Source organism: Olea europaea, chromosome 3 (assembly GCF_002742605.1).
Source record: "Olea europaea var. sylvestris chromosome 3, O_europaea_v1, whole genome shotgun sequence".
Classification (NCBI taxonomy): Eukaryota; Viridiplantae; Streptophyta; class Magnoliopsida; order Lamiales; family Oleaceae; genus Olea; species Olea europaea.
The window spans coordinates 4,757,174-4,781,693 of NC_036239.1; the positions used below are offsets into that span (position 1 = coordinate 4,757,174).

General features: G+C 35.4%; 2 protein-coding genes across 2 annotated transcripts in view; one reads left to right on the forward strand and one right to left on the reverse strand.

Moving 5' to 3' along the window:
- Positions 1-1,461, forward strand: part of LOC111377376 — a 6,178-nt gene extending 4,717 nt beyond the window's left edge. The window contains exon 3 of the mRNA XM_023000455.1: positions 598-1,461. Coding sequence (XP_022856223.1) covers positions 598-1,461 — 864 coding nt within the window. The remainder of the gene's footprint in view (positions 1-597) is intronic.
- Positions 1,462-8,618: 7,157 nt separating this feature from the next.
- On the reverse strand, positions 8,619-15,533 carry LOC111383205 (probable purine permease 11). Its single transcript, XM_023007287.1, has 2 exons — positions 15,373-15,533; positions 8,619-9,950 (listed from the first exon to the last, which is right to left on the reverse strand). Exons 1-2 carry the CDS (start codon positions 15,377-15,379, stop codon positions 8,857-8,859), a joined length of 1,101 nt encoding a protein of 366 aa, XP_022863055.1. The 5' UTR covers positions 15,380-15,533; the 3' UTR covers positions 8,619-8,856.
- Between the last annotated feature and the right edge of the window lie 8,987 nt (positions 15,534-24,520).

A 24,520-nucleotide genomic window follows, 5' to 3' on the forward strand; every position in this document is an offset into this window, starting at 1 on the left:
CCCTTATAGCCCTTGTTTGGGCCCCCCCCCCCCCCTTTTTTTTTAAAATACATTTTTAAATAGTATTTTGACATTATTTAATCACACATTCTTCAATAAAATAATATTACACGTAAATTCAAAATTTTTTCTTATTTTTTAACAACACATTTTCCATCAATACACTATTTAAAAATTTATTTTCTCTATCAAAATGGGGCTCAAACAAGTGCTTGTGAGACCAATTACGAATCGGATATGGTCAATTTATTCGAATTTAATTTCATCTCTCGTGCCACTCCGTTGGGTTGTTCCAGGCGGACCAAATGCGTTGGTCTTTCCCCAATCTTTGTTTTTCTAGGATGAAATTTCCCTTGTTAATTAATTAATCAACAAGGTACAAGATTTGCCCATTAGCCCCAACACCAACAAATATGCATGCTGGTCCTCTCCCCCTATTATAATGTTTTCTTATTCTCATTTGAGAGTTCTCAAAGTTGAAAGGAAAAGACAAACCCCCTCACCTTTGTAATCTTCACTCAGCCGCTTTGCCCATTCAACAAACCCATCGATTCTGTAAATCAGATAACAGAGTTACAGAATTTGATATATTGGTAGATGAAGTGTGAAAAACACCCAGTGGATTTTAGTAGCGGCGTCGGCGTATGCGCCTCCTGCCTTCGCGAACGTCTATTTGCAGTTATAGCTGTCCAGGCCGGGAAAGAAGCACAAGAAGGTAGCCGGAATTTCGATACACAACCGGCTCTTGCTTTTCCCCGGTCTGTATCCCCTTATGTAGCTTGCCGGAAATCCGACGCCGCTGCCACGTGGCACCTGCGTTACCGCAGTCCCCTGGTGGCACCCGCCAGTTCGATAACAGTTGAAGTCGAGAAGAAGAGAAGCGGTGGGAGATTTTCTTCGCTTTTTTCCGGTCTTTTTAGATCCAAAACGGAGAAACGGGATTCGGATTCTGGTCCGATATCGGATCCTGGTGTTGCGTGTGCTGCATCTCCTCCTTTGTGGTTTCCCACCATTCTGCCTGTCCGGCAGAAAAAGCAAACTCGTACGCTTTCCCTTGACCAAAATGTGATCGGTGGCCGCAAGAGCAACTGCCGCAATCTAGACCGTGGAATGTCGCCTGCTAGGGATTCCAACGAGGAACATTTTCAAGGGGGACTGAGCGGATACTCTTCAGAGTCTTCTCAAGGTTGGAAGCAGACGCCGCGGAGGACGCCGGCGATGCGACGCCGTGGAGGGTTTTCGGGAAACTGTAGGAATGTTTCGAGTCTTGCATGTTGCTTGAGCCCTTTAGTCCGTGCTAGCCCAAACTTACACTGGAATCAGAAGGGGGTTCTACCTGAGACGGTGGTCGCCGGCGACGGTAGAATTCCGACGAAGCCTTATCTCTCTAGTGCGTCGTCGTTTTGCAAGAACAGGTCCCGAAAGCTCTGCGATTTCGGGAGGTACAATCCCAACCATTAAATCCCCATGACCATTCACATTTGGCCACACCTCATGGCCGTTAATGAACCCTTTCTCATTCACTGAAACCACCGTTTTGCCCCCTGACTCAATGACTATTACTGTTTTACCCTTTCTTTTTCATTACTCTCTTCTTGGATGTACACTCTCATTGAACAGAAGAAATTTTGATATTTTTTTTACAAGTATAAAATGTTGTGAGTGAATATACAGAAATACCCCTGATTTCATTTTAAATATTCAGCGTTTTTGTCCTATTTATGTTTAAGTTAAATAGTAGATTGGGGTGGTTGTAAAGAAATAATACTCTATAATGGAGTAATGTATTTGCCCCCCTCATTAAATAATAGATAAACTTTTGTGAGTTGAAATGTTGATTAATGTGTGTAAGTGGAGCTAACATATATTATTGTAATAATGCATGTTAGGTTGTGCTCGGCTGATTTCACTTCAATGAACCTGAAAATACGATAAAATGAGTTGAGCCACACATCAATTAAACAAGCCGGCACATGTTTGGCTCACCGACAAATGAATGTGAACTAGCTTGTGTTATGAACTGAGCCGAACCTAATGATGAAAGCGCTGAGCGGGGCTCATCTCGACCAATTTAACACACTTCATAAATATGTTAATTAATAAAAATAAATTAAATAAGGTGCTATAGAGATAGTTTAAATAATCCTCATTTCATGGGATTTTTAATAGATTGTAGATTAAAAAAAAACTATAATTGAATATTAACTTTGTAATGATCCATAAGTTAAAAGAGAGAGAGAGAGAGAGAGAGAGAGAGAGAGAGAGAGAGGAGTTTATTATAGTTTTGTTCCTGTCAATTAAACTTTTTATCAATAGGATCAACATATTTCATGATTAGATATAATTGGCATCAACGAATTCAAACTTGAAAAGGCAATTTAAATTTTGACTGTAATTAGTGGGAGTTTGATAAGGATAATTTGGATTTGATATCAGTGTATTCTTTTCAAGTGCAGTGCATGAGACCTACTCCCGTTTGGCCCATTATTTCAATTTATAATTTTTGAAATAATATTTTTTACCCTCGATTTGCCTCCATCATTTCAAATTATAATGGGTGGAATATTATTTTTTGGATAATAACTGGTTGAAAAAGAAAAAAAGATTTTCAATTTACGTGTATTATTATTTTATGAAAAATGATGTGGTTGAAAATAGAGGGAAGAGAAATGAAATTTAATTTAATGAGTGCCAAACGGGGACTTAGAGAATGTATGGTTGAAAAAAGGGAATTTTTTTTTTACTTATAATATTATTTTATGAAAAATTACTTGATTGAAAATAAGAGAACGACAAATTATGATTTGAAATAATGAGGGCTCAAGTAGTTTTTCACTTTCCCTTGTCTTTGACTACACATCAATAACATGGTAGCATATTGGTGCAACCATATTTTTGAAATGATAAAAATAAAATTTTTTTATTGCGATCTAAATAAAGGATCGAAAAACTCATAACCCATGTTTGGTTCCGATTAAAATTTGATTTTAATATAAATCAAAATCAACCAATTAATATTAACGTCATCTTTCATGGGTCCCACAACTTTTCAACTACACATTTCAAAAAACTTCTATCACAATTTACTAAAAAATTTAATTTTAATCTCCACCAAACATCATAGATTTGGAAGAATTTGAATAAATTTTTTTAATAAGAGTTTAAAGGGAGGTCTTTGGGCCTGTTTGGTAACTTTCATTTTTTTGCTTATGTTTCTTATAAAGAGCTTACTGAAAAAAGTTACTTTAATTTGTGTGTAAAAACTAATTTCTATAATAGTATTATTTTTCAGAAGAGCTTCCGAAGAATTCACTTTGGATCAACTTCCTCGAAAAACTTTGTAACTAGAATCACTTTTATAAAATTAATCAAATATGTCCAAAAGTTTTTGGGGGTGTAGAAGACCATTTTGAATTTTTTTAAAAGCCATACTAAACGATCTTTTAGCTTTATACAATTCATTATCAACAGTATTTGAAATCAACATGTTCGTTAAATTTGTGTTTGTATGTTTTTAAGAGTCGAAAGTGAATAGCTTTAAAAGGAAAGCTTATTACAATTTTTTTCATGTTAGATCGAGAAATCTCATGGTACATACTGTTGAATATTCTTTTTATTTAAAGCTTAAGCAGTTACGGTGCGTTTGATTGTGAGCATGATTTTTGCATAGAAAGAAAATAAATTCTAGGAAATTTAATTTTCAAGAACTTATTTGTATAAAAATTATTAATTAAATTTGTTTGATTTTATTGGTGAGCAGATGAGAGAAAGTGAAAAAATAGCAAATTACATGAAAATAAAAATCATCCCTCCCTAAAGAAAAATATTTTCCGTTTTTTTTGAGGCGATCACGCGATCAAAAGTTGGAAAATATATTTCATAAAAAAATTATCGACCAAACACCCTAAAAGTCGAAATTTGTTAGAAAAATGACATTTTTCATGAAAAATAAAATCAATCAAACACACTCTTAGAGATGACACAAATTTTAATTATTTTCATTTGGTGTCAAACAATGTATTTTCATATATAGGCAAGTTTTTTTTTTTTTTTTTTTTAATCAAAATTTAATGCATGCACACAATTTTCATAAGTGTGACAAAAGATTACGTTAAATACAAACGAACCAAACCTTAAAAAATTATCCTTTGTAAACGCAATGTTTGAGGGGCCCCACTTCTCCAATTATTCCAATTTAGAGATTTTTTATCTTTTAAATTTATCAACGGATCAATTGTCCTTTTGCATACAACTAATTCAAATTAATTCCTGTGGATTTAGCTTCGCAAGTGTCGTTGCCAACGGATTTGTAGAAAATTGAACATCCAAAATTATTACTAATTATACTTAATCTGATATGATGATGTCAATTGGGCATCTTCTCTTGAATTTATGTGGTTTATTATTTTCTGAAAAAAAAATCAAAATTTAATCTTATCTTGTGGAAAACTAATGATTTCGTCGTGATTTTCTGTTTGTTAATGAATAGTATTCATGGGATCGAAAGTTTATATTGTAATTGTTCGAATTATTCAGAGTTTCGTAAAAACCCATTCAAATAATAATGGCTAATTTGGTCCCGTTTTAGTTTAATTCGAGTGATTCTGAATAGAAATGTTCGCTAATATATAAAAGAAGATAGATACTTTAAGGAATGAAATTTAATTTCTACACAATCATGTTACTAGTAGAACTTGATAAAAGGTCCAAATCAATCAGAAAAAGTTGTTGAAAAAATTACAAGAAAAAGGGATAAATGAGAGTTTATACGTGACAACCACATCCAAATCAAATGATGTACAAGTCTAGTTCTCATGACCGTGACTATTGGTGGAATGTCATTAGTTAGCTCGAAAAGGATACACAATATTCATGTGAAAAGAGATCTTAAATTCTAGACTTTAATAATGTACGATGAATTTGTATATTTGAAATGAAACCGAGATTTCATATCAAAGTCGAACAGGGTGACAGGACCCCACCAGATGGTTTAATACTTCTTTTTTATCTTTTCATGACATAATTAGATGGATAATCTAGTAATCGTCGATTCGACACTAATATACAAGATACATGTTTAACTTTAAGAATTTTGAAAAATTAATCGCAACATGTTAAGCAATAATATCAACATCGCATATTAGACATGATCAATAGAATGTATAACTAATTTGGGTATCAATTGTTAAATTGTAATAGATTAGCCACTATGCCTATGCTTGGATGACATTAAAGTTACTTATAATTTACTTTTTAAAGTCGAAACATTAATTTTAGGGCTTATTTGATTTCCATTAATTTATTTTATGGTTTGTTATATGATCATTTTCAACTACACATTCATACAATAAAATATTCTACACATTCTCTTAAAACTTTTCTTTACTTACTTAACTACACATTTTTCTCCTTTCTTCCAACCTCACCATCTTTCTCCTCACTTAATTCTCAATTGCTTCTTTCGTTTCATCCGCCCATCGTTTTCTCTCCAAAACCCTTCCAAGTTCCCCTCGATCCCTCCACCCACGTTGCTTCCTGCCGTATAGGATACTTGGTTGAGCTTAGAAAAGTAAATTTTAATTTTAATTTTGTGGTAAAAACAATTTTTAAAGTTACTTTTTTACTAGGTTTAAAAAAATAATTCTTTACTAGAACAATAACTTTCAAACTTAACCTAACATGTAATAATGTAAAGTTTGGTCTGTCAGAAAAATATAATGCCCTTTCCATTTGAATATTTATATTGAACAATTAAGTGATTCTTCAAAGTTAAGTTTTACTTATGAGTTGGTGACTGGTCCCATCCCCACAAGAAGTAGGTTTAAACACGCAAAGTCACCAAAAAATTGCTCAAATTTGTGCATAGTTTCAATGTCACATCCCATTTTGGCCCACTTTTAATAAACTAATCAATCCCAATACCAAATTATAACTTATAAGCCGAAAACTTTAGCACGATCATTTTGCATACAATTGTTAGATCCTCAGTGGTTTGAATTTCTTTTAGTTAATTTAATTTGAAAATAAAGTAAAACATAATATTTTTATTTTCAGTAAGGCTTCAACTCAGCAAAACAAAGGAAAACATAGGAACAATATCATATTAATTATGAAATTATAATAAAGAGATGAGAGTGGTACATTAGCGAGATTGGTCAAACTCATTTTTACTGGTCGACTCTGTCAAGAGGTACTTTCGTCGCATAGAAATGAAATGTTGGGACCAGTACTGCAATAAATGAAAGGTCTGAGTAAAATATGCAACAAATTGAAATATTTAGGTCAGTGGCTGCAATTATGCAAAAATAAATGAAGGCACTTTACGAAATATTTTTTTTGTCAAAAAATACGATTATTCTAGGGCACAGCTTATCAACAATCCCTGTCAAGCTCCACACTCCCTCGCTCTCCCCTGCTCCACCTACCTCAGATAATAATAATAATAACAAAATTATGTACAAGCTGAACGTGTAAGCTGAAGCTAAACGGCCAAAGACCTATCTTGGCTACTGTTGGAGGTTGAAAATTTAAGCGAAAATTACATAAAATCAGGTACTTAAACTTTTAAATTCAAAAGTTAGGAGTGACGTATATTTATAAAAAAATCAAGTATTATTAATTCCCCCAATTCAGTTAAAAACCCTATTCATTTCACCCAATTTTGAAACAAGATTCCCGTCTCTTCCTTTTCTCCTCTCAACAACCCATTCAACCACTGCAAAAGCGATGAAGGAAATGTGTCGGTGTCGGCGTGGAGAGGTGAAGCTACTGGTTTGGGTCATGTTTGAATGGGTCGCCGTTCACAACAGCGTGGCGATCGGCTGTTCACAATCGTCATCGACAGCCTTTCTATTTTTCGATCTGTTGTTTTCTCTCTATAACCTCTTCCCATCGCTGTCATCATTGAGGAGTGCCCGTCACTTATTGTGAACGACGACTCTCAGTTCTACAACATGCGATGTGCAGTGCGCGACCTAAGAAGTGTTGTGCAAGGAGATAGGCCGGTACGGTCGCTGCAGCAGTTTTGTGTTGTTCTGCAATGGCTTGTGGTATTTTTGTGGCGGTTTTACCGATGTTTCTTGGTGGTTTTGTGGTGGTGCTGATTGATTTTGTGGTAGAGGTGTGGCAATGTGAAGTCGGAGGGTGGTGGTGTGTTGTGGGTGGTGCGGTGTCCGATGGTGGTGTATTGTGGGTGTAGTGGTGTGGTGGTGTTAGGGTACGGTGGTGCTCATGATGGAGATGGCAGGAGACGGTGGTGCTCATGTTGGTGAGATGGTGGTTTTGGAGGCGATGGTGCCCAACTATTATGTGTTGTTGTCTGATGATGTTGGTGGTGGTTGTGGTGGCAGTGACGGGGTGGGAATGTCTGTAACCAACTATTTAGCCGTTTGTGACCAAAAATTAGCGATGGATTAGCATCAAGGTTGGGTGTATGGTGCATATGACCAACTATTTTATTATTTGTGATTAAAAAATAATTTTTAACCAACAAACTGACCCATAGATAAAATGTAACATATAATTTGATAGATCTATAAATTAAAAATAATCTGTGACCTATAAAACTTTTGATTTGTGACTACAAAATAATCTGTGACTAATTAATTTGGCGATATGTGACCTGTAAATAAATCTATGACCATTAATCAAATAACTGAGACTTTATTATCTTTATTTAATAAATATTTTTAATTAATTGACTAATAAACCTGATTTTTGCATCTTACAAACTTAAAACCTGATTTTTGAAGTCTCCATACTTAGTACAAGATTTATAAATTTTTCCTAAAACTTAATCCAAGTTTGATTTAGCTAAAACAGTTGATAAAATGTAAGTCAATATCAACAATTAAATTTAATCACACATTCTATGGACCACAATTTTTATCAACTTTTCACTCACACATTTCATCGATTTTTATCAAAATCTACTAAAAATTTGATTTTAACAAAACCAAATAAGGGCTTACTTGGTAGAATCTACTTCGAATAAAGCGGATGCGATCAATCCAGTTGTTAAGTGCTTTTAAATTCATTTTTCTTCTTTATTGATATTTGTTCGTTTCAAACCATCTGGATAGGTAGTATTTGAACAATAGTATATATTATATTGAATTAAAGATAAAATTTTGACCTTTTTTTTTTCCCTGCCCAGTATCATCCTCCAACGCATCAAAGATGTTAATAGTATAAACAAGGATAAAGAAGTTCAATTTCAATATGTAACAATTTTCACCCTTATCTAAAACCGCAAAGCTAACATGCACTAGAAGTGTTGAAAAAGTATAAAGATTACAAATCCACGAAACATCTAGTTCTTAAGATGAAACGAAACATTAACCGACTTTTTATATGCATCAAACCACTTCGTCTAAAAGTTTGAGCCATTTGAAAGGACCATATGCACATCTTTTAAAGTGTATTCTCAATACAATTTACTTTTTCAATCAAAGCCTAACCCTTGCATAATTTTGATAAATGGATCAATGAGACTAGAACCGAGAATCATATTAAAGCCTAACCCTTGCATAATTTTGATAAATGGATCAATGAGACTAGAACCGAGAATCATATTACAGTACTTGATCTAAAAGATCATATGAAGTGAAGCGAAAAAAGGCACAAAACAATAAGCACTCATTAAAAATAAGCATTCTATTGAATTTCAAACATATATCCATGTTCCGCTCCAAGAAAATAACTTTCAGCAGGGGACGATAAAAATAACATATCAAATGTAGAATCTATATAACCAAGGGAGAAGGCATTTACAATGAGAGAAGAATAGTCGATAAATTCTATAACACAAGGTCTTACGCAATCTTTTGGATCGACTCGACCTGCCAATCAAAATTATCAGCAACAAGAACTGGTAGAGGCATCATTAGCATCAGCTTTTGTTTTCCTAGCCTTAATATCATCAAGATAGTTCTGATATATGTAAGAAGCGAAACCCCAAAATGACATCAGCATTGCAATTATTTTCACACTATTCATCTTGTCTTGGAAGACGATAAGAGATGCAATAGGAGTAACGGCCAAGGAAAGAGTACTAATAACGTTGGAGAAAAGAGAGGAGACTACATAGATCAAACCTACAACACCGACAGAACAAAGTTGCCATGCCACAGCCGTCCAAACCAAAGTCATGATGTAAGAAAGTTTTCCAGTAGTGAAACCGTCCATTTCCCCCCTTAAAGTCTTCCATTCGCCGCTTGCGAAAAGTCCTACAATGGAAACACAAGTAGCCACAACTGATGTATAAATTTGCATTTCCAAAACCACAGAAAATGTTTCCTTCTTTAGAACCTTCTGGAATGTTAGCTGCATGAGGGAAAGCAAAACAGAGTACATAGCAGAAGCTGAAAGAGTGGTTACGATCCCCAGGATATATTTACCCTTAGGGACTCCTGAAGGTTCATTCGAATTATCATTGACTGCAATGAGAGAAGCGGATAATGAAAGAATAACTACAGAATTAAAAATTAAAGCAGTGAACTTTTGGTGATTGATGAAGTAAGAGGAAATAGCGTTGAAGGCTAACTGTGTGGCGCAAATGAGAGAATAAGTAGAGGCAGATAGATATAATAGTCCAACAGAATAGAGCATGTTGTCTCCAGCAATGAGACTTCCAATGACAATATAGATTAGTGATAGGGTAATAATGGAAGGCAGGTTTAACACATTTGAAGATTCTTCCGAGGATTGAAGGAAAAAATAAGGAATGAAAAGGACAGGGAAAGCAGCTGTTTGAACAAGAGTGGCCATCCATGTACTATTTCCACCTTTGTCGTAATAAAATCTTCCCAAAAGGACAGCAGCAGCTTGACCAACAAGAAGAAAAATTATGTTAAGAGCCAGTAAGAGCCACCAGTACAAGCGCTTTTGCTGGGAAAGTGGTAGCTGGAGAGTTGAAGTCCCATTGTTTGATAGAATGGGCTCTTCATTTACTGCAATATGAACACAAATAAATGCATTAGATGGCTTCTGAAAGGATATTGTATTCTTATCACTGACAGGTTAATAAATGAATTACATAACGTTGCCACAACATCTAGGAGCCAAAATAACGGAATCAACTGGCATAATGGGAATTCTGACATCATTGTACACCATCACATTTTCTTTTTGGTTTTATCGGCGTCTAGGGCTATCAATGGATTGAATTTTGATCCGAATCCGATGAAATTAACGGGAGATGGATTTAAGGTTTCAATCCGATCATCCGATTAAGATCCGAATTCGATAATCCGTTAACTAAATGGAGCAAATATGGATATATGTCGATCCGATCCGATTCGATTTATTATAATAATATTATATATTTTATATATTATATCATAATTTATTAAACATAATTTTTTCCATTTTGAAACTTATATTATGCTTTACACATAATTTTCAAATAATAAATAATATTAGATAATAGTATAATATTTTTAATTGAAATATTCAAAGAGGTTTAATTTTTTATTAAATAAAATAAGATAAAAATAACTATAGTAATTTGTTTTATAATATCACAAACTAATAATTAATATGTCCAAAAATAATTTTATCACAAACTAATAATTAATATGTCCAAAAATAATTTACTTTGTTAAAATTGATATTGTTTTTTATTTTAATTTTTTTAAGGCTATGATTTTTAGTGAAAATAATAAAATAAACTAGTAAACACTTAGAATTGACAATTGAGTAGTATCTCACATTGAAAGACCATTAAAACATTAGAAGAGAAGTACCATTTAAAAATGTAGTATCCCACACAAGAAGATTATTAAAACATTCCAAGAGAAATCTTCTTTAAAAGGAACTAAAAGAGCATCACTTGAATAAAAAATTGATTTGGGCCTTCTAGTATATTAGGTGAGCCCATCAAGATAGTTAAAATATTTTTTTTTGGGAAAAAATTGGTGAAAAAAAATTCGAATCGGATTATCAGATCGGATATCCGATAACATAGCAAATCGGATATGGATTTAACAATTAAATATCCGTCGGATTATCAGATCGAATAATTTTTCTTAACGGATCGGATCGGATTTGGATAGATCCGCTCCATATCCGATCCATTGACAACCCTATTGGTGCCCCGTTTGGTTCTAATTTTTCAGGCCAAAAAATCAATTTTTTGAACATAGCCAGTTGTCATTTTTGACCTTTTCACTCACAGGTGAGACCCATTTTTCTCTCTAACGGTCAAAAAATTGATTATAAGAATCAGTACCAAACAGGCTCTAGATCCTGACATTGTTCATATACTTTTGTTGACCCCAAAATTCGAAGCCAACGAATCTCTTGCCACCTCCTCGTCAAGTCACCCTTCTTCAACCCTTTTTCGATCACCAGAGTGTTTAGAGAGCTACTCAACGGTGTTGATTGCTGCCATGAATTGGAGGATAAAGAGTAAGAATTTAGATAGGGTTGCTAATAGCACTTGGTCTTTTTACCATTCTGGAGCACGTTATCACGGGCCCAATTTCGTTACTCCCGAACTACGCTTGAACCGTGAAGCCTTAGCGCTCCACAACTCCCGTACCCACAAGATATCATTAAGTGAGCCTTAAACCCCCAATAATTTAACTAATGAGGTTTAATTATATGTTAACTTTGATAGAAAAGGTAGATAGAAAATTATGAGGAAAATGGCACACACATTTATTTGGGGAAAACTTCTTTATATAAATATAAGAGAGAACTATTTATAAACTCTCTAATATTTTCTCTCTACAAAAATATCACTCTATCTCACTTTACTTCCATTCCATTCATAGGAATTTTCTCTCTCATTTCCTTCATGTATTCATGTGATTTACAAATGACCAAGCACATCTATTAATAGACAAACTTATGGTATACAAGTTGGTATCAATGGCTAGGATTAATCTTGATCCAAGGGTCCTTATTGGTTGCAAGTTGCCTTCCACCTTCTTAGACCACAATGTAGCCAAGTTGAAATTTGCTACCTTACAAGTTGCATGTTTCTACACTTGCAAGTTATCATGTGACATGTCTTGTCCATTTTCAATCTCTACAACTCATATGCAAATGATCATGTCTCCATCATGGTGATCAAGTTAAACTTTACTTCCTCAAGCAAGTTGGTTTTGAATGCAAGTGGGTGCCAAGCAACTTGGTTTTGAATGCAAGTGGGTGTCAACTTGTACCAATTGGGCAACTTGCATAAGGAGGCCAAAATGCAACTTGACAACTTGTTTGAGGAAACAAAGTCCAACTTGACCATCATGATGGAAACATGTCCACTTGCATGGAGTTGAAAATGGACAAGACACATTGCAACATGACAATTTGCAAGTGTAGAGACATGCAACTTGCAAGGTAGCAAATTTCAACTTAACCACCTTATGGTCTAAGGAGGTGGAAGACAATTTACAACCAATAAGGACCCTTGAATCAAGATTAATCCTAACCATTAATGCCAACTTCCATACGATGAGTTTGCATATAAATAGAATGCTTGATCATTTGTAAATCACATAAATGAATACATGAAGGAAAGGGGAGAGTAATAGAGAATTGAGAGAGAAAATTCCTATGGAGCAATGGGAGTAAAGCACGTGGTAGGAGCAAAGTACAGAAAGCTTTAATGACGAAGGAAAAATTCAACCCGATCATCATCAATATGAGTGATAGGGTCTAATCCTTGAAGCACTCCTTTGAGACGTTGGAGGATCACGCTATTGGAAAGTTGAGAGATTTTTCAAATTTATGTCTAAGAGGTGAAGGAAGATCAGGCATCATTGGGGGCCGATGTCTAGGCGGTGAAGCATGATGTTTAGGTTGTGAGAGTCCGACAAACCGCCATGGGTGAAAATTTCACCCTTCTCCAAGCTAAAGTCGCTGATACCGTTGGTGCAATACAAGGCAGGTGAACAAGTTGGCCATGACATTGGAGAAAATGAGCTAGGAGGTCATGCAAATCAAGCAATCAACTGCTAGTACTAGCGGAGGTGCCGCTAACAATGTCGTTGCCCCGAAAGACTACCCGAAGTCCAAGGGATATGATGGCTGAAGAGACCGCAAGGGAGTGACTACGTGCTGAAAACAGATTTGCGATTCTAGATAGTTCCATGACATGCAGAACTAAACGGAGCCACGGCATCTCTACTCATTGATCGTGATGATCATGCTTACTAGACACAAAGTAATATCAAAACACAATCCATGATGATGACTTAAAGTAATAATGCATGTACTTATGAATAATTACACAATTAGCGAACACGCTGTCCACTGCTCAACCACTATTTTTGGGTTAGAATGAAACGATATTTAGCCTAATACGTATTTAGAAGAATTCCTAGCTCTCTTTTCTTTTACCAATGACTAAAGCTTAGATAACAGAATTTATTCCAAGAGGCAATGTAAGTAGCTATATCTTTTAACTATATCATTAGAAATACTACAGAAGTGACATCGAGTTCCCTAGTGTAGAACGGTGTTCAATTATTGATGCCACAAACTGTTCATTGTTGGATGATGCATCAAGGCATTATACATTGGCAGCTCACAGACATGCTTTTAAATTTTAATGGGAAATATTGAAGTTACAAACTTCCTTTTGAGTTTTTTCTCTACTTTCTCAGCATCCGAATTGAGACATTAGCAAATGGACATTAACATACATCCTTAAATAATGGGTGGGGCCCTGGACATCATTATACCCTTCACTCCAGGAAAATTTCATTATAACCCATCTCTAATTTTAGTTCATATGTAAAAAATTATGAGCTGAGCTAATGTTCTTGAGTTTCTGGTGTCACGAAAATTCGATTCTCTCTTTCCAGCCACGGGTGATAAGCACTATATATAAATGAGAGATTAGGATCTTTCCATGTAAATCCTACCATGCAAATAACCACATGGTCAGTTAAGGGTCTGAGTCCAAGCATAGAGCTATACCGCAAGCCAGATTTGGTCCCGGGTTGCTCTGAATTGGCATTCAAAGAACAAGTGGTTAATAGTTACAAGACTTTGAAAATAACCTTCTATATAATTAAAAATTTTCCATAACCCAAAAATTCAAAAAGATGAACCAAAACTGTGATCTAAATCCAAAGGCAGAACAATCTCTTAATAGATAAATCACACTATTTCCCTTGTTAAAATGCACATGAAGATAATTTTATTTTAAGTATCTTGAGATCCATTTTGCAAACTGGAGCGAGCAAATAGACACACTCAATTAAGACATGATTTTAACACTATGTATAATTTTGCTTTCACGGTTAAATTATATTATTGGTAACTAGACTTTGCCCACAATTACTAATAACTCCCTAATCTTCAAAGTATAACTCGATGGTCACTAGTCTTTGAGTCGTGTAATGCATCCATCATTGAGATGGATTCCATCTATTTGCTTTGACGGAAATGCTAATATGGCTCACAGAATTTCTAAGTGGTAGCCTTTCCCCATCAAATACTGCTAGCTCAACAAAAGGCCACTTACTTTTCCAACTAAAACCACGACTTAAATCCTTAAAAAATACAACTCCCATGATGATGTTGATGATGATGATGATGATGATGATGATGATGATGATGATGGTTATAATAATAATAATCCAAGGTGAATTGGAGCTCTCATATTCATCCAACAATTGTAGAAAATTAAGCTCCATCATCGTCTCGCCCAAAACCCTCCATGCAGCCATTGACAAATTAGATGAACGTGATGGTTGAAACCTGAATTCGCAACATTTGCAGGGTGCCACCCTCATCTTCCAGTCTCACCATCACCTCCCCTTGCCTTGACCAGCAAAATCAAAAACAACTGGAAGTCGTGTTTTGGAAGGGTTTTATAATTTGGAACGTGAAAGTTGTATTTTAGAAGGGTTAATTGGAAAAGTGAATGGTGTTTTGTTAAGCGGGCTGCATTTGACTGGAAAGGCACATTGGAATTATGTAAGCAACGTCGGAATTTCCATTAACGACAGAGTCCATCTCAGTGATGGATGTGTAACAGGATGCAAAGATTAGTGACCATGAGTTACGTTTTGAAATCAGTTACTAGTAACCAGTGGCAGAGTTCAGTGACCAATAAAATAATTGAACCCTAGCTTTCACAGCTTATATCAAGAGTTTATGAGGGTTTTAATCTATGACACGGTCCTACAATGAGTATATTACTCTAAACAAGAGATTAATTAGTTTTCCTTATTACAAATACTTCCCTGCAATTTTCCCCATTAGAAATCTAGCCAACAGACAACCCATTAAAGCACTGACTGAAAAACGATAAAAGAAAGCTTTCTCAAAATCTCTGTCAAACGAAATACATACATAACATACAAGTTGCGATACATATATAACCGGAAATATGGAGAATTACAAAGAGTAAAATACCTGGCATGTTGAGACTGAAGAATTCGCAAGGGAATACTCAATGTCGCGAGCGGATTGCCGAATGTTTATGGTTTGATTTCAGCCAGAGGGATCAGAGAATGGTCGAACAGAGATCTGAGAGAACTGGGTTTCGATCGTTTGATTCAGAACCAAATTTTGACCATGAGTTGGGTGGGTAATGGCTGGGCTCTTCAAATATTTTGGGCCTAATTAATACCTTCATTTTTGGGCTGGGTGATCTTGAGCTCACCGAAGCCCAATACTAGATTCCTACACCTTTTTCTTTTACGGGAAAAAATCACAACTCGAGGGTATAGAACACCCAAAATCAAAAACCCCCCACAATGATTGAAAATTCAAATGTCCGGTGTATATATATATATATGTATAGCGATAAAGAGAGAAAGAGAGAGAGAGAGAGAGATTCTGTTACATCCATTTCCTACAATTAAGCTCACTTACCATATATAATAGGAGTCCAAATGTAAAAAATTCGTAACCAAAAATTTCAAAAAATCTACCTGATTTCATTATGCGCAGCAATGAAATTGATGTTGCCGATTGATTTTACTACAAATTGGTCGATTTCATTACCTATCAGGTCACAGAGATTGGTGTCGATTCCATAAAAACGAAATAATTGTGGGAGAAGCCAATCCAGGTAATAATATGAATGTTTTTTCGTCGATTCGAATGTCACATTCCGAACTGAATTTCGTAACACGAATTGGTCCAAAAATCATCATTGCAGGGGACCAGAAATCATTACTAGCCACAGAAGTGCTGATTGTCCCTGGCTAATAGTCCTAAAATCATAGTTACAGGTAATAGTGTATTTTGCTGCGATCACAACTTGAAATCAACAATCACGAGACTAATGTCGTTGGTCACAAAATTAGTATAATATCGTCGTTAGCTGGTTTCTCGTCACAGGTTGCTATTCAGTAGAATTGCAGTAGACGTCTGTGTCACATGCGTGAACTGTATGTGTAAATGTGACCTGATCTATGAAACTGTAACCTCTATACTGTGAAATGTGAAGTGTTTCAACAACTATGTCCACGTATTTAGCATCAAACGTGTCGTTATTCACTTCGAGTATATGCGACCTCTGTGTAACAATGTAGGAGAAATCATGTGTGACCTGCTATGTGAAACTGTGACTTGACTTGTGATCTGTAACCTATCTGATGTGACATGTTTCGCCCACAATGTGTCGAGAATGTAAAATCAAATATTTCTTCATTCGTTGCGAGCATATGTGACTCCCTGTCAACTCTGTAGTCTGAATGATACCAATCTGTGACCCGATTTGTGATTGTCTTATCCATAACTATTTGTAACCTGGTTTGCTAATTTGTGATCTCGTTGCTGTGCAGTGTGACATATGACATATTTCACATATGATGAAATTATTGATATTAATTCTAATTTGCAGAATGGTGTACTTGCACGTATGTTTACTGTATGGAATGCAATCCTCATTGGTGTCGGTAGCTCGCAACTGCAGTTATTTAACCCTTGTGGAAACAGTGATGACAGAATTTGCTCTGGATCCTACGAAGGTAGCTTTGTCATTGAAGTACATATTGAATGAAGATTTGCCTCCCATCAGGATTAAAAATGACAATAATGCACTATCATACGTTCTGCTAAAGGACATGGAGCGTGAACCTGCTAAATATCCGATAATCGTTGACGTTGCTGAAGTAGAAATAGATAACACATCCATTACAATGCCAGTCAATGCGCATTCCAGCGGTGAGATGTTTACATTGCAAGACATGGCATTAGAGACATGCGAAGCATCAAATGAAAAAATGGGTCACATTTATGACACTGAAGTCATAGTTGTGTCTATCGCGGATGCTAGAGAGGTAGAAGAAGGAAGGGTGTTCCGTGATAAGGATATTTTGAAAATGAGTCTGTCATTTTTTGCCATATAGAGCATGTTTGAGTTTATGGTTGAACGGTCCGACAAGAGAGAATATGTTGTACGGTGTTCGAATGGTGGATGTAGTGTGACCAGTGATGGAAATATTGAGAGCTGACTAAAATAACAACTTACATCATCCCTTTATGCCCTATGAGATTGTGGATCCTCTAGATAATGATGAGCGGCTGCAGGACCTTCAACAACAGGGGATTTTCCACGGGCGGATGGCTTCTGCCGTCTTGGAGGAGGAGCAACAAAATCGTCGTGATCATCTGAAGAGTGAACTTGTCCAATATTACTGTCCATCAAAGGTAGGACTAATGGAACCGACTTCCCGCTAGTACCGACATCTTCAACAGTCCTCTCCGTCATGCGCTTGGTTCTTCTTCGACTCTCGGTTGAGGACGTCGGCTGGATCGGCTTGTTGTATTGGACTCCATTCATGTATGGCATTGCCATTTCACTTTCCAATGGTTCCAAGTCACAAATCATAATCTGCAATACAATATGTTGTTTATATGAATGTAAAGTCAAAAATTCAGTATTAATTGCATGACGCTTACTGGAACTTTACCTTAGGATTGGAGAAGCAGTCGGGTCCTTCCAATTTGGCAGTTGATGGTTGCTCATCTGCCATCCAGTTTACAATGCGGGATGCACCCTCAATATCCTGGTGACCACGATGCCTTCAAGACTGGGAAAAGTCTCGTATATCCATGCTTGGAAGGCTACAAGCATTCCTCGTAGCCTATAGTGTGGGGTCTTTCTGCTGAGTCCATCTCTCAATGCACCCGGAGTAATTTGGAATAGCAGCTTGCCCCATGGAAAACTGTTCATTTCATTAAAGTCCTCAACAAGAACAAACAGGAAGTGGTCGAGAATCTTCTTGTAGTCAAGGAGAAAGAGATAGGCAGTTAGGAAATATAAAATCCCGAACATTGCAACATCATTATCTGGTAAGGCTTCAACCAGATCGAGATCAGGCATTTGGCATGCAGACAGAAATGTGTCATTTACATCTTCATGTGTGATAGTATCTACTTGTGAAAAGTATTTGGCCTTCAACTTTGAGTGCCTATTTTCAAAAACCTGAGTATCTGTATCGCCTGAACATTTCAATCCTGTGACCAAACAGAACTTAGATATGGAGAACCTGACGTATCGCCCAGAAACATAAAACCATATTTCTTCCTCATTCGGGTGCTGAACCTGCCTTAAAAGGAAGTAGTGAATCAACTGTAATTGAATTACTATTTCATGGCAATCCAGGAAGTGGGCAAAGCATGTGCCCCTCAATACCTGTTTTTGGCTTTGGCTTAACTTTTCTTGTATAGTGGTGAGAATACCCTTGTACACAGAAGTCGTAATCTTGCCAGGAAACCAACTTTTTTCAGGTATTTTAAAGCGCCAGACCTACATAAATCGTTAATAATAGTAAAATTGTTAAGTACCTGTATTGTAATTCAGAGACAGAAATGGAAGAACATTTAGGTAATATGGTCACATATAGGTTAAATTCAGGTCACATATATGTAAAATTGGTCACATATAGATATCATATTACTAAAGCACATCATCAACCATGTTAACAGTCAGCTCACAGGCATACAAAGTCTTTTCATTTAGGCCACATATTCTCAACACGTTTCAGTCGCATTCTCAACCCTGTTAAGAATTATAAATAACAACTTTTATATAAATTTTCAAGTGATTATGGGGCCCATTTCATATCCCACCGTGAACCACATGTCCTATGAAGCAGAGATCATGCAACATCAAGCTGAGGACACTCTTACCAAATGTTATTAAACACGAGAACCCAGACATATATTTTTCATTTGTTTTTAAATTTGGTTTGGTCTTCAACCATTATAGCCACAACTGTGATGGAAATTAGTAGATGTACATATGAGTGTCTTTGCATTGAGAATACCTGGTCACATATAGGTGAAATGGACATCGTATGGCTAAAAACACATCATCAACCATGTTAACAGTCGAATCACAAGCATACAAAGTCTTTTCACGCAGGTCACAACAAATTTCAGTCTCATTCACATATTAAGATCACATTCAGAGCCCAATCCCCATTACAGTAAGGTCACATGCGATCATACACATATGCATTTACGTCACAGATTCCAAATGTATACTTATTCGTGAATAGACAACATATTATTTGTAACATCGAAAGCGAAAAATCAAATGAACAAACATTTTGCGTTCAAAATGGTAAACCCTACCCCATTCCAACGACGGAACGAAATCAACATTTTTCAAGGTCACATATCTTCAATACGTCTTCAATACATGTTACCTAACGATTATTTAATCAATACCCGTCACTTAATGTATTAACAGAACATAAAAATCAACATACCATGTTCTATTGAACTTTTCGCAGGGTCACAGACGACGCCGCAGACTTTTTCATATGGGATTTCATTGGGCTTTCTTCATGCTTCCTCTTTCCTCTCCTTTCTGGCGTGCCATGTATGTTTATCGCCTTGGGTTTAGTCATTTTTTTGTCGATCGTAAAATGGAAGTTTTTTGACAGAGTGACGGGGTACACGAAGAATATCCGGTATGTGACGAAGATTATTTTCTTGACAGGCTGGAGCGGGATAACTAATCGGAGATTTCATGATGTTCGTAACTGCCGGAGTGGTTTATCACAGATCGTGGGGAGAGGTTTGGGGCAGTTTCTCTCGTTTGGTAAGAGAAGGAAGAAAGATAGATTTGAAGAGCGTTAACAACGGAACCACGAATATTTTAAATAATTAGTTTTTTTTAATCTAATACCGGATATTTGACTAGAAAAGTTGGGCCCATGATTTATACACAGTGAACTTCAAAACCCTGGCTAGGTGTAATTTCCTCTTTCCTTTTATTTTCAGAAAATTAAGCAAAATCGTGTTAACAAAAGAAGAAATAAAGGAAAATTTTGACTGATAAAACATTCTAACGAAGAATAAGGGAGGAAAAATTTCTTGAAGGAAAATAATATCAATCACATTGCATATTGGAGCTTATCGGAGTTAACCAACATGTTAACAATTCGATTATGATAAATTTTTTTTTTTTTTTTCAGTACCTCAACTTGATATGAGTGTGAAAGGGTTCAAAAATCTATTTCTTTGGTCGCGTTTCGCTTGAATGCTTGAAGAGAGAGAGTGCATCAAGTTATTCGTATTGCCAACTTCATCCTCATCTAAGGATCTCAGACGAGGGACCCCTAGGTCAAAGTCAAAAAAGCGATCCAAATTCTCTCCAAGTAGAATTTGACGTATGACCAATCAATTAACATCGAAAAACAGTACAATTATTAAATCCTTGATAACAAGATCATTAAGAAATTTCTTTAAAGTTATTGTTAATTATATATAAATATGTTGTTTAATATTTTTATTATCAAATAATATATGTTATGTAACTAGTCACAAATATTAAATATTAATTATCATTTTAATGAATTTCAAAATTAGAAAATCTGAATAGAGAAATCATATCATTGACAATTAGAGTGGGTGTTTTAATTGTCACATTCTAAATGAAACCTTAGCCTTGAAATCAAGTTACATTTCTAGCATGAAAATCACACTTTTCAAAGAGACATGTTCTAGGTCACATTAAAAAATATATAAAGCCAAAAATAGTGTCACGTATTTATAAATGGATCTTACTACATGTACCTCAAGATTTACATAATAAATTACATAATACACATGACAATCTACCATTTGTTAATTTGAAATACAATCAACTTTTTCATCCAATATTTACATAATCGTGTACTTTTCACCGAAGGATGTAGGCACGACACAAAAATTATAGCCAATTACTTTCGATAAAGTGTAGACAAGAATGAAATTATTATTCTGAAGAAATACTGTTGGGAATTTGTAGTCAATTTTTTAATCTATTATGGATAATCACGTCCACGAAGATCAGGGATTCTATTTTTGTCTTAGGATTTATAAAAACGTTGAGGAGGAAGAAAACTGATTACATTGTTTTAAAACTGATAGGGTGAGAGAGAATAATAACCAGTTTTTCTTTATCAATCCTCAATCTAAGTCACATTATTATTTTAACTTATATATATATATACACACATATATATACAGAGGGAGAGAGAGAGAGAGAGAATAATAACCAGTTTTTCTTTATCAATCCTCAATCTAAGTCGCATTATTATTTTAACTTATATATATGTATATATATATTAAGAAAGTTATTGAAGAATCTTATGAGTGTGATAAATTTTGAAATTGTATTCTTAAAGTATATTAATTATGATTTTCTCTTTTTATTTTTATTTTAATATTTCTAAATTAAAGTATTTTTTAAAAAAGAAAAAAGTAATTAATTAATTAATTAAAGAGGTAAATAAGAATATTTTGATTTTTGTCCCGCTTCCCAAAAATCCATGACAAGGTAGGGTTGGGAACAGGGATGGTAGCGGGGCGAGGTGACGGCTTGCCCCGTTTATTTATTTATTTATCTTTTTTACATTTTCAAAATTTCGAGTTATGCTATTATTAATAATAAAATAAAAATTCAAAATGAGTTTTTAACGAGTGAATTATTTAGAAATAAATTTTTTTTCAATTTTTTTCCTCTTCATGGGGTCCCCACCCCACCAACCCCGTTTGGGAGCGGATGGGTTTTTTAGCCATCACTAGTTGGGAAGGACTACTATTACCATTCAAAGCTACCATCCTCATTATAAATATTTTATCACGATAAATTTTTGTTGCACCGATTTAACTTCTTCTCATATTAATTATCAGCGGAATTTCTGTGCATTTGAAGTTCAAGCTGAACTCGAACCATAATCCGTTGAATGCTGACCTGAAAACTTTCTGATCATAAAATCTGAATGCTGTCAACTTTACAATTGCATTTAACTGTTAAGCCAAAATAGGATGATGCGGGACAGGTATATGAGGGTTTTGATCCACATTATCAACAGGTGCGTCCTCCCGCTGCTGTGACTTAAGGTTGACATCAAATATGTCCTCATGTTTTGTACAGGTTAGTGTTTCCATTCCAGGCAATTGTGGAGATGGCACAATGATGTTGGGCTGGATTATCTGAACTGATGGGTTTGTGGGTCGGATCCTTAAATGTTGAATTGGTGCCAATCGAATTCATGGCCATAAACATGTTACTGAAACACGACTTCTCTTTAGAAGAACTGATACACTGGATCTTGGCAAGTGTCAACTCCTACACCGTTGGATGAATGAGTTTCTAGTGCCTTCCATATTAACTTGGCACTAGGGTTTGAGACACCTAACTTTTCATTCTCTCGTCTCTTGAACTCTCTCAATTGGTTTTTCTTCTTTCTCTCTACTGCACTCTGAGATTAAGTTCTTTTTTGATGAGATATTATCCAGGCATTTGTATGGATCTTGAGTGATTTTGCATAGGTTGATATCTCACTATTCTTGAGTGAATGTTGTATTTTTAGTGAGACTTATTTTGGAAAAAATCTTGTGGGATTTTATCTGAGTGCCATGGAGTTTTGTATGTTGTTTCTAAATTTTGAAGTTACTCCTTCGAAAAAAATATGACAGAATCATCTGAATGTAAGAAATGATCAACATGATCCAAAATGTAATTCGAGCCCACCGACTTCACGATGTTTCCTTAAAACGAATTTGCTGTCTTCAATGGTGCTAAATGTGTTCAGCAATTGTTTCACAGGATAGAACAAATTTTCGTCTCCTACGAAAGCAACACTTTAATCTGTAGGAGTTCCAACGAACTCAACGAAGTGTATTTGACTTCGAAACAATATCAGAATGAGAGATAGGAGAATAAGATTCAAAACACAGAAAGTTTTCAATTAAAATGGTGTAAATTTTTTGGCAAAGAGGCAGGCTATTTATAGACTTGTTCGTGGCCATTCAAACAGTCGTCACCTTTCAGACAAACCTCAAAAATCCGGAACAGACATGTTGTTCTGAAAAGTCGCGTCTATTGAGTCGGTTAACAATCGACTGTTAAACAGTCCATCTAGACCAAAAAATCACTCGGAATAAGCCAAAAATTTAAATTTCATAATGCACCCAAGAATTTGATTATTTAATATAGTGCAAAGGTCCATCTACACCCGCACCCGAACACGGGCACGTGCTCATGTCGTGCCGAGCCGAGCCGGCCTGCCGGTCAAACGGACGACGGCGCACGCGTGGGTTTATGACTGAACCCAATAGGATATATGTCTTCCTCCTTCCAAAGACTATTGGTACCCCTTGGGGCCCAAATTTAATTCCCAAACTTCCACTTCGAAAAATCAAATTCTTCCATAATACTTAGTTTTATGTAGGTTACTTTAACACTTAATATTTCATTCAATTCTAAATGGTTTTTGAAAAATAAATATATCACATTAATCATCTCGCGGAGTAGAATGTGAATATGCTAGGTCTCGTATTAATTAAAAGGTGGGTCCTACTAAAATTTGGGCTCAAAGTTGACCCATTTCATAACCATATTTCTAACAATCCCCCACATGAATGAAATATGTTGGCCTTTTCCAAACAATAACATCTGATATATTTTTTCAAAGTAAAAATTGAAGAAGACTGCATCGGGATAAGTAGTCAATGACTTTGAACTTTCCCTAATAAAATCTATCAAATTTCCTTAACCAATCAGTAGCAAGTTGCTTTGAACAGTCAGCCGTTTATGGAAATCTAAACAATAGAAGTCACACAGTTTTCTTTAAACACAGTTGGTTCTCACGTTTGTGTCCATTTTAGCCTTGGACACCTCCTGGTTCATGAATGGTTTTTAGAGAATTCATCTTCACCTAATTCTCTTAGAAGCGGCCCCTTCTCACTCACATAGGTGATTTTCATAAAGAGTATTCTGCTATATTCCACTTGAACGAATCAAGATATAGAAATCATTAAAAGCGTATCTTAACCTATTTCGCAGTAGCTAGGCACTGGCTCATTATAGGAATGGGTAGGAGTAAAATCTTCCCAGCGCATACTAAGTTTTTCACAGTTCGATTGTCTCGTTGAACCTAGATCTTAAGATCTCCAGTCAACTAGGTTGGGTTGCCACCATGGAAACTTTTGATTATTTTATTAGTTTTAATCTCATCTCCTTCAATGAACTTTTGACTTGCTCTCTTGTTAAACTTTTAGTTAGCGGATCCACAATATTCTCTTTTGATTTCACATACTCTATAGA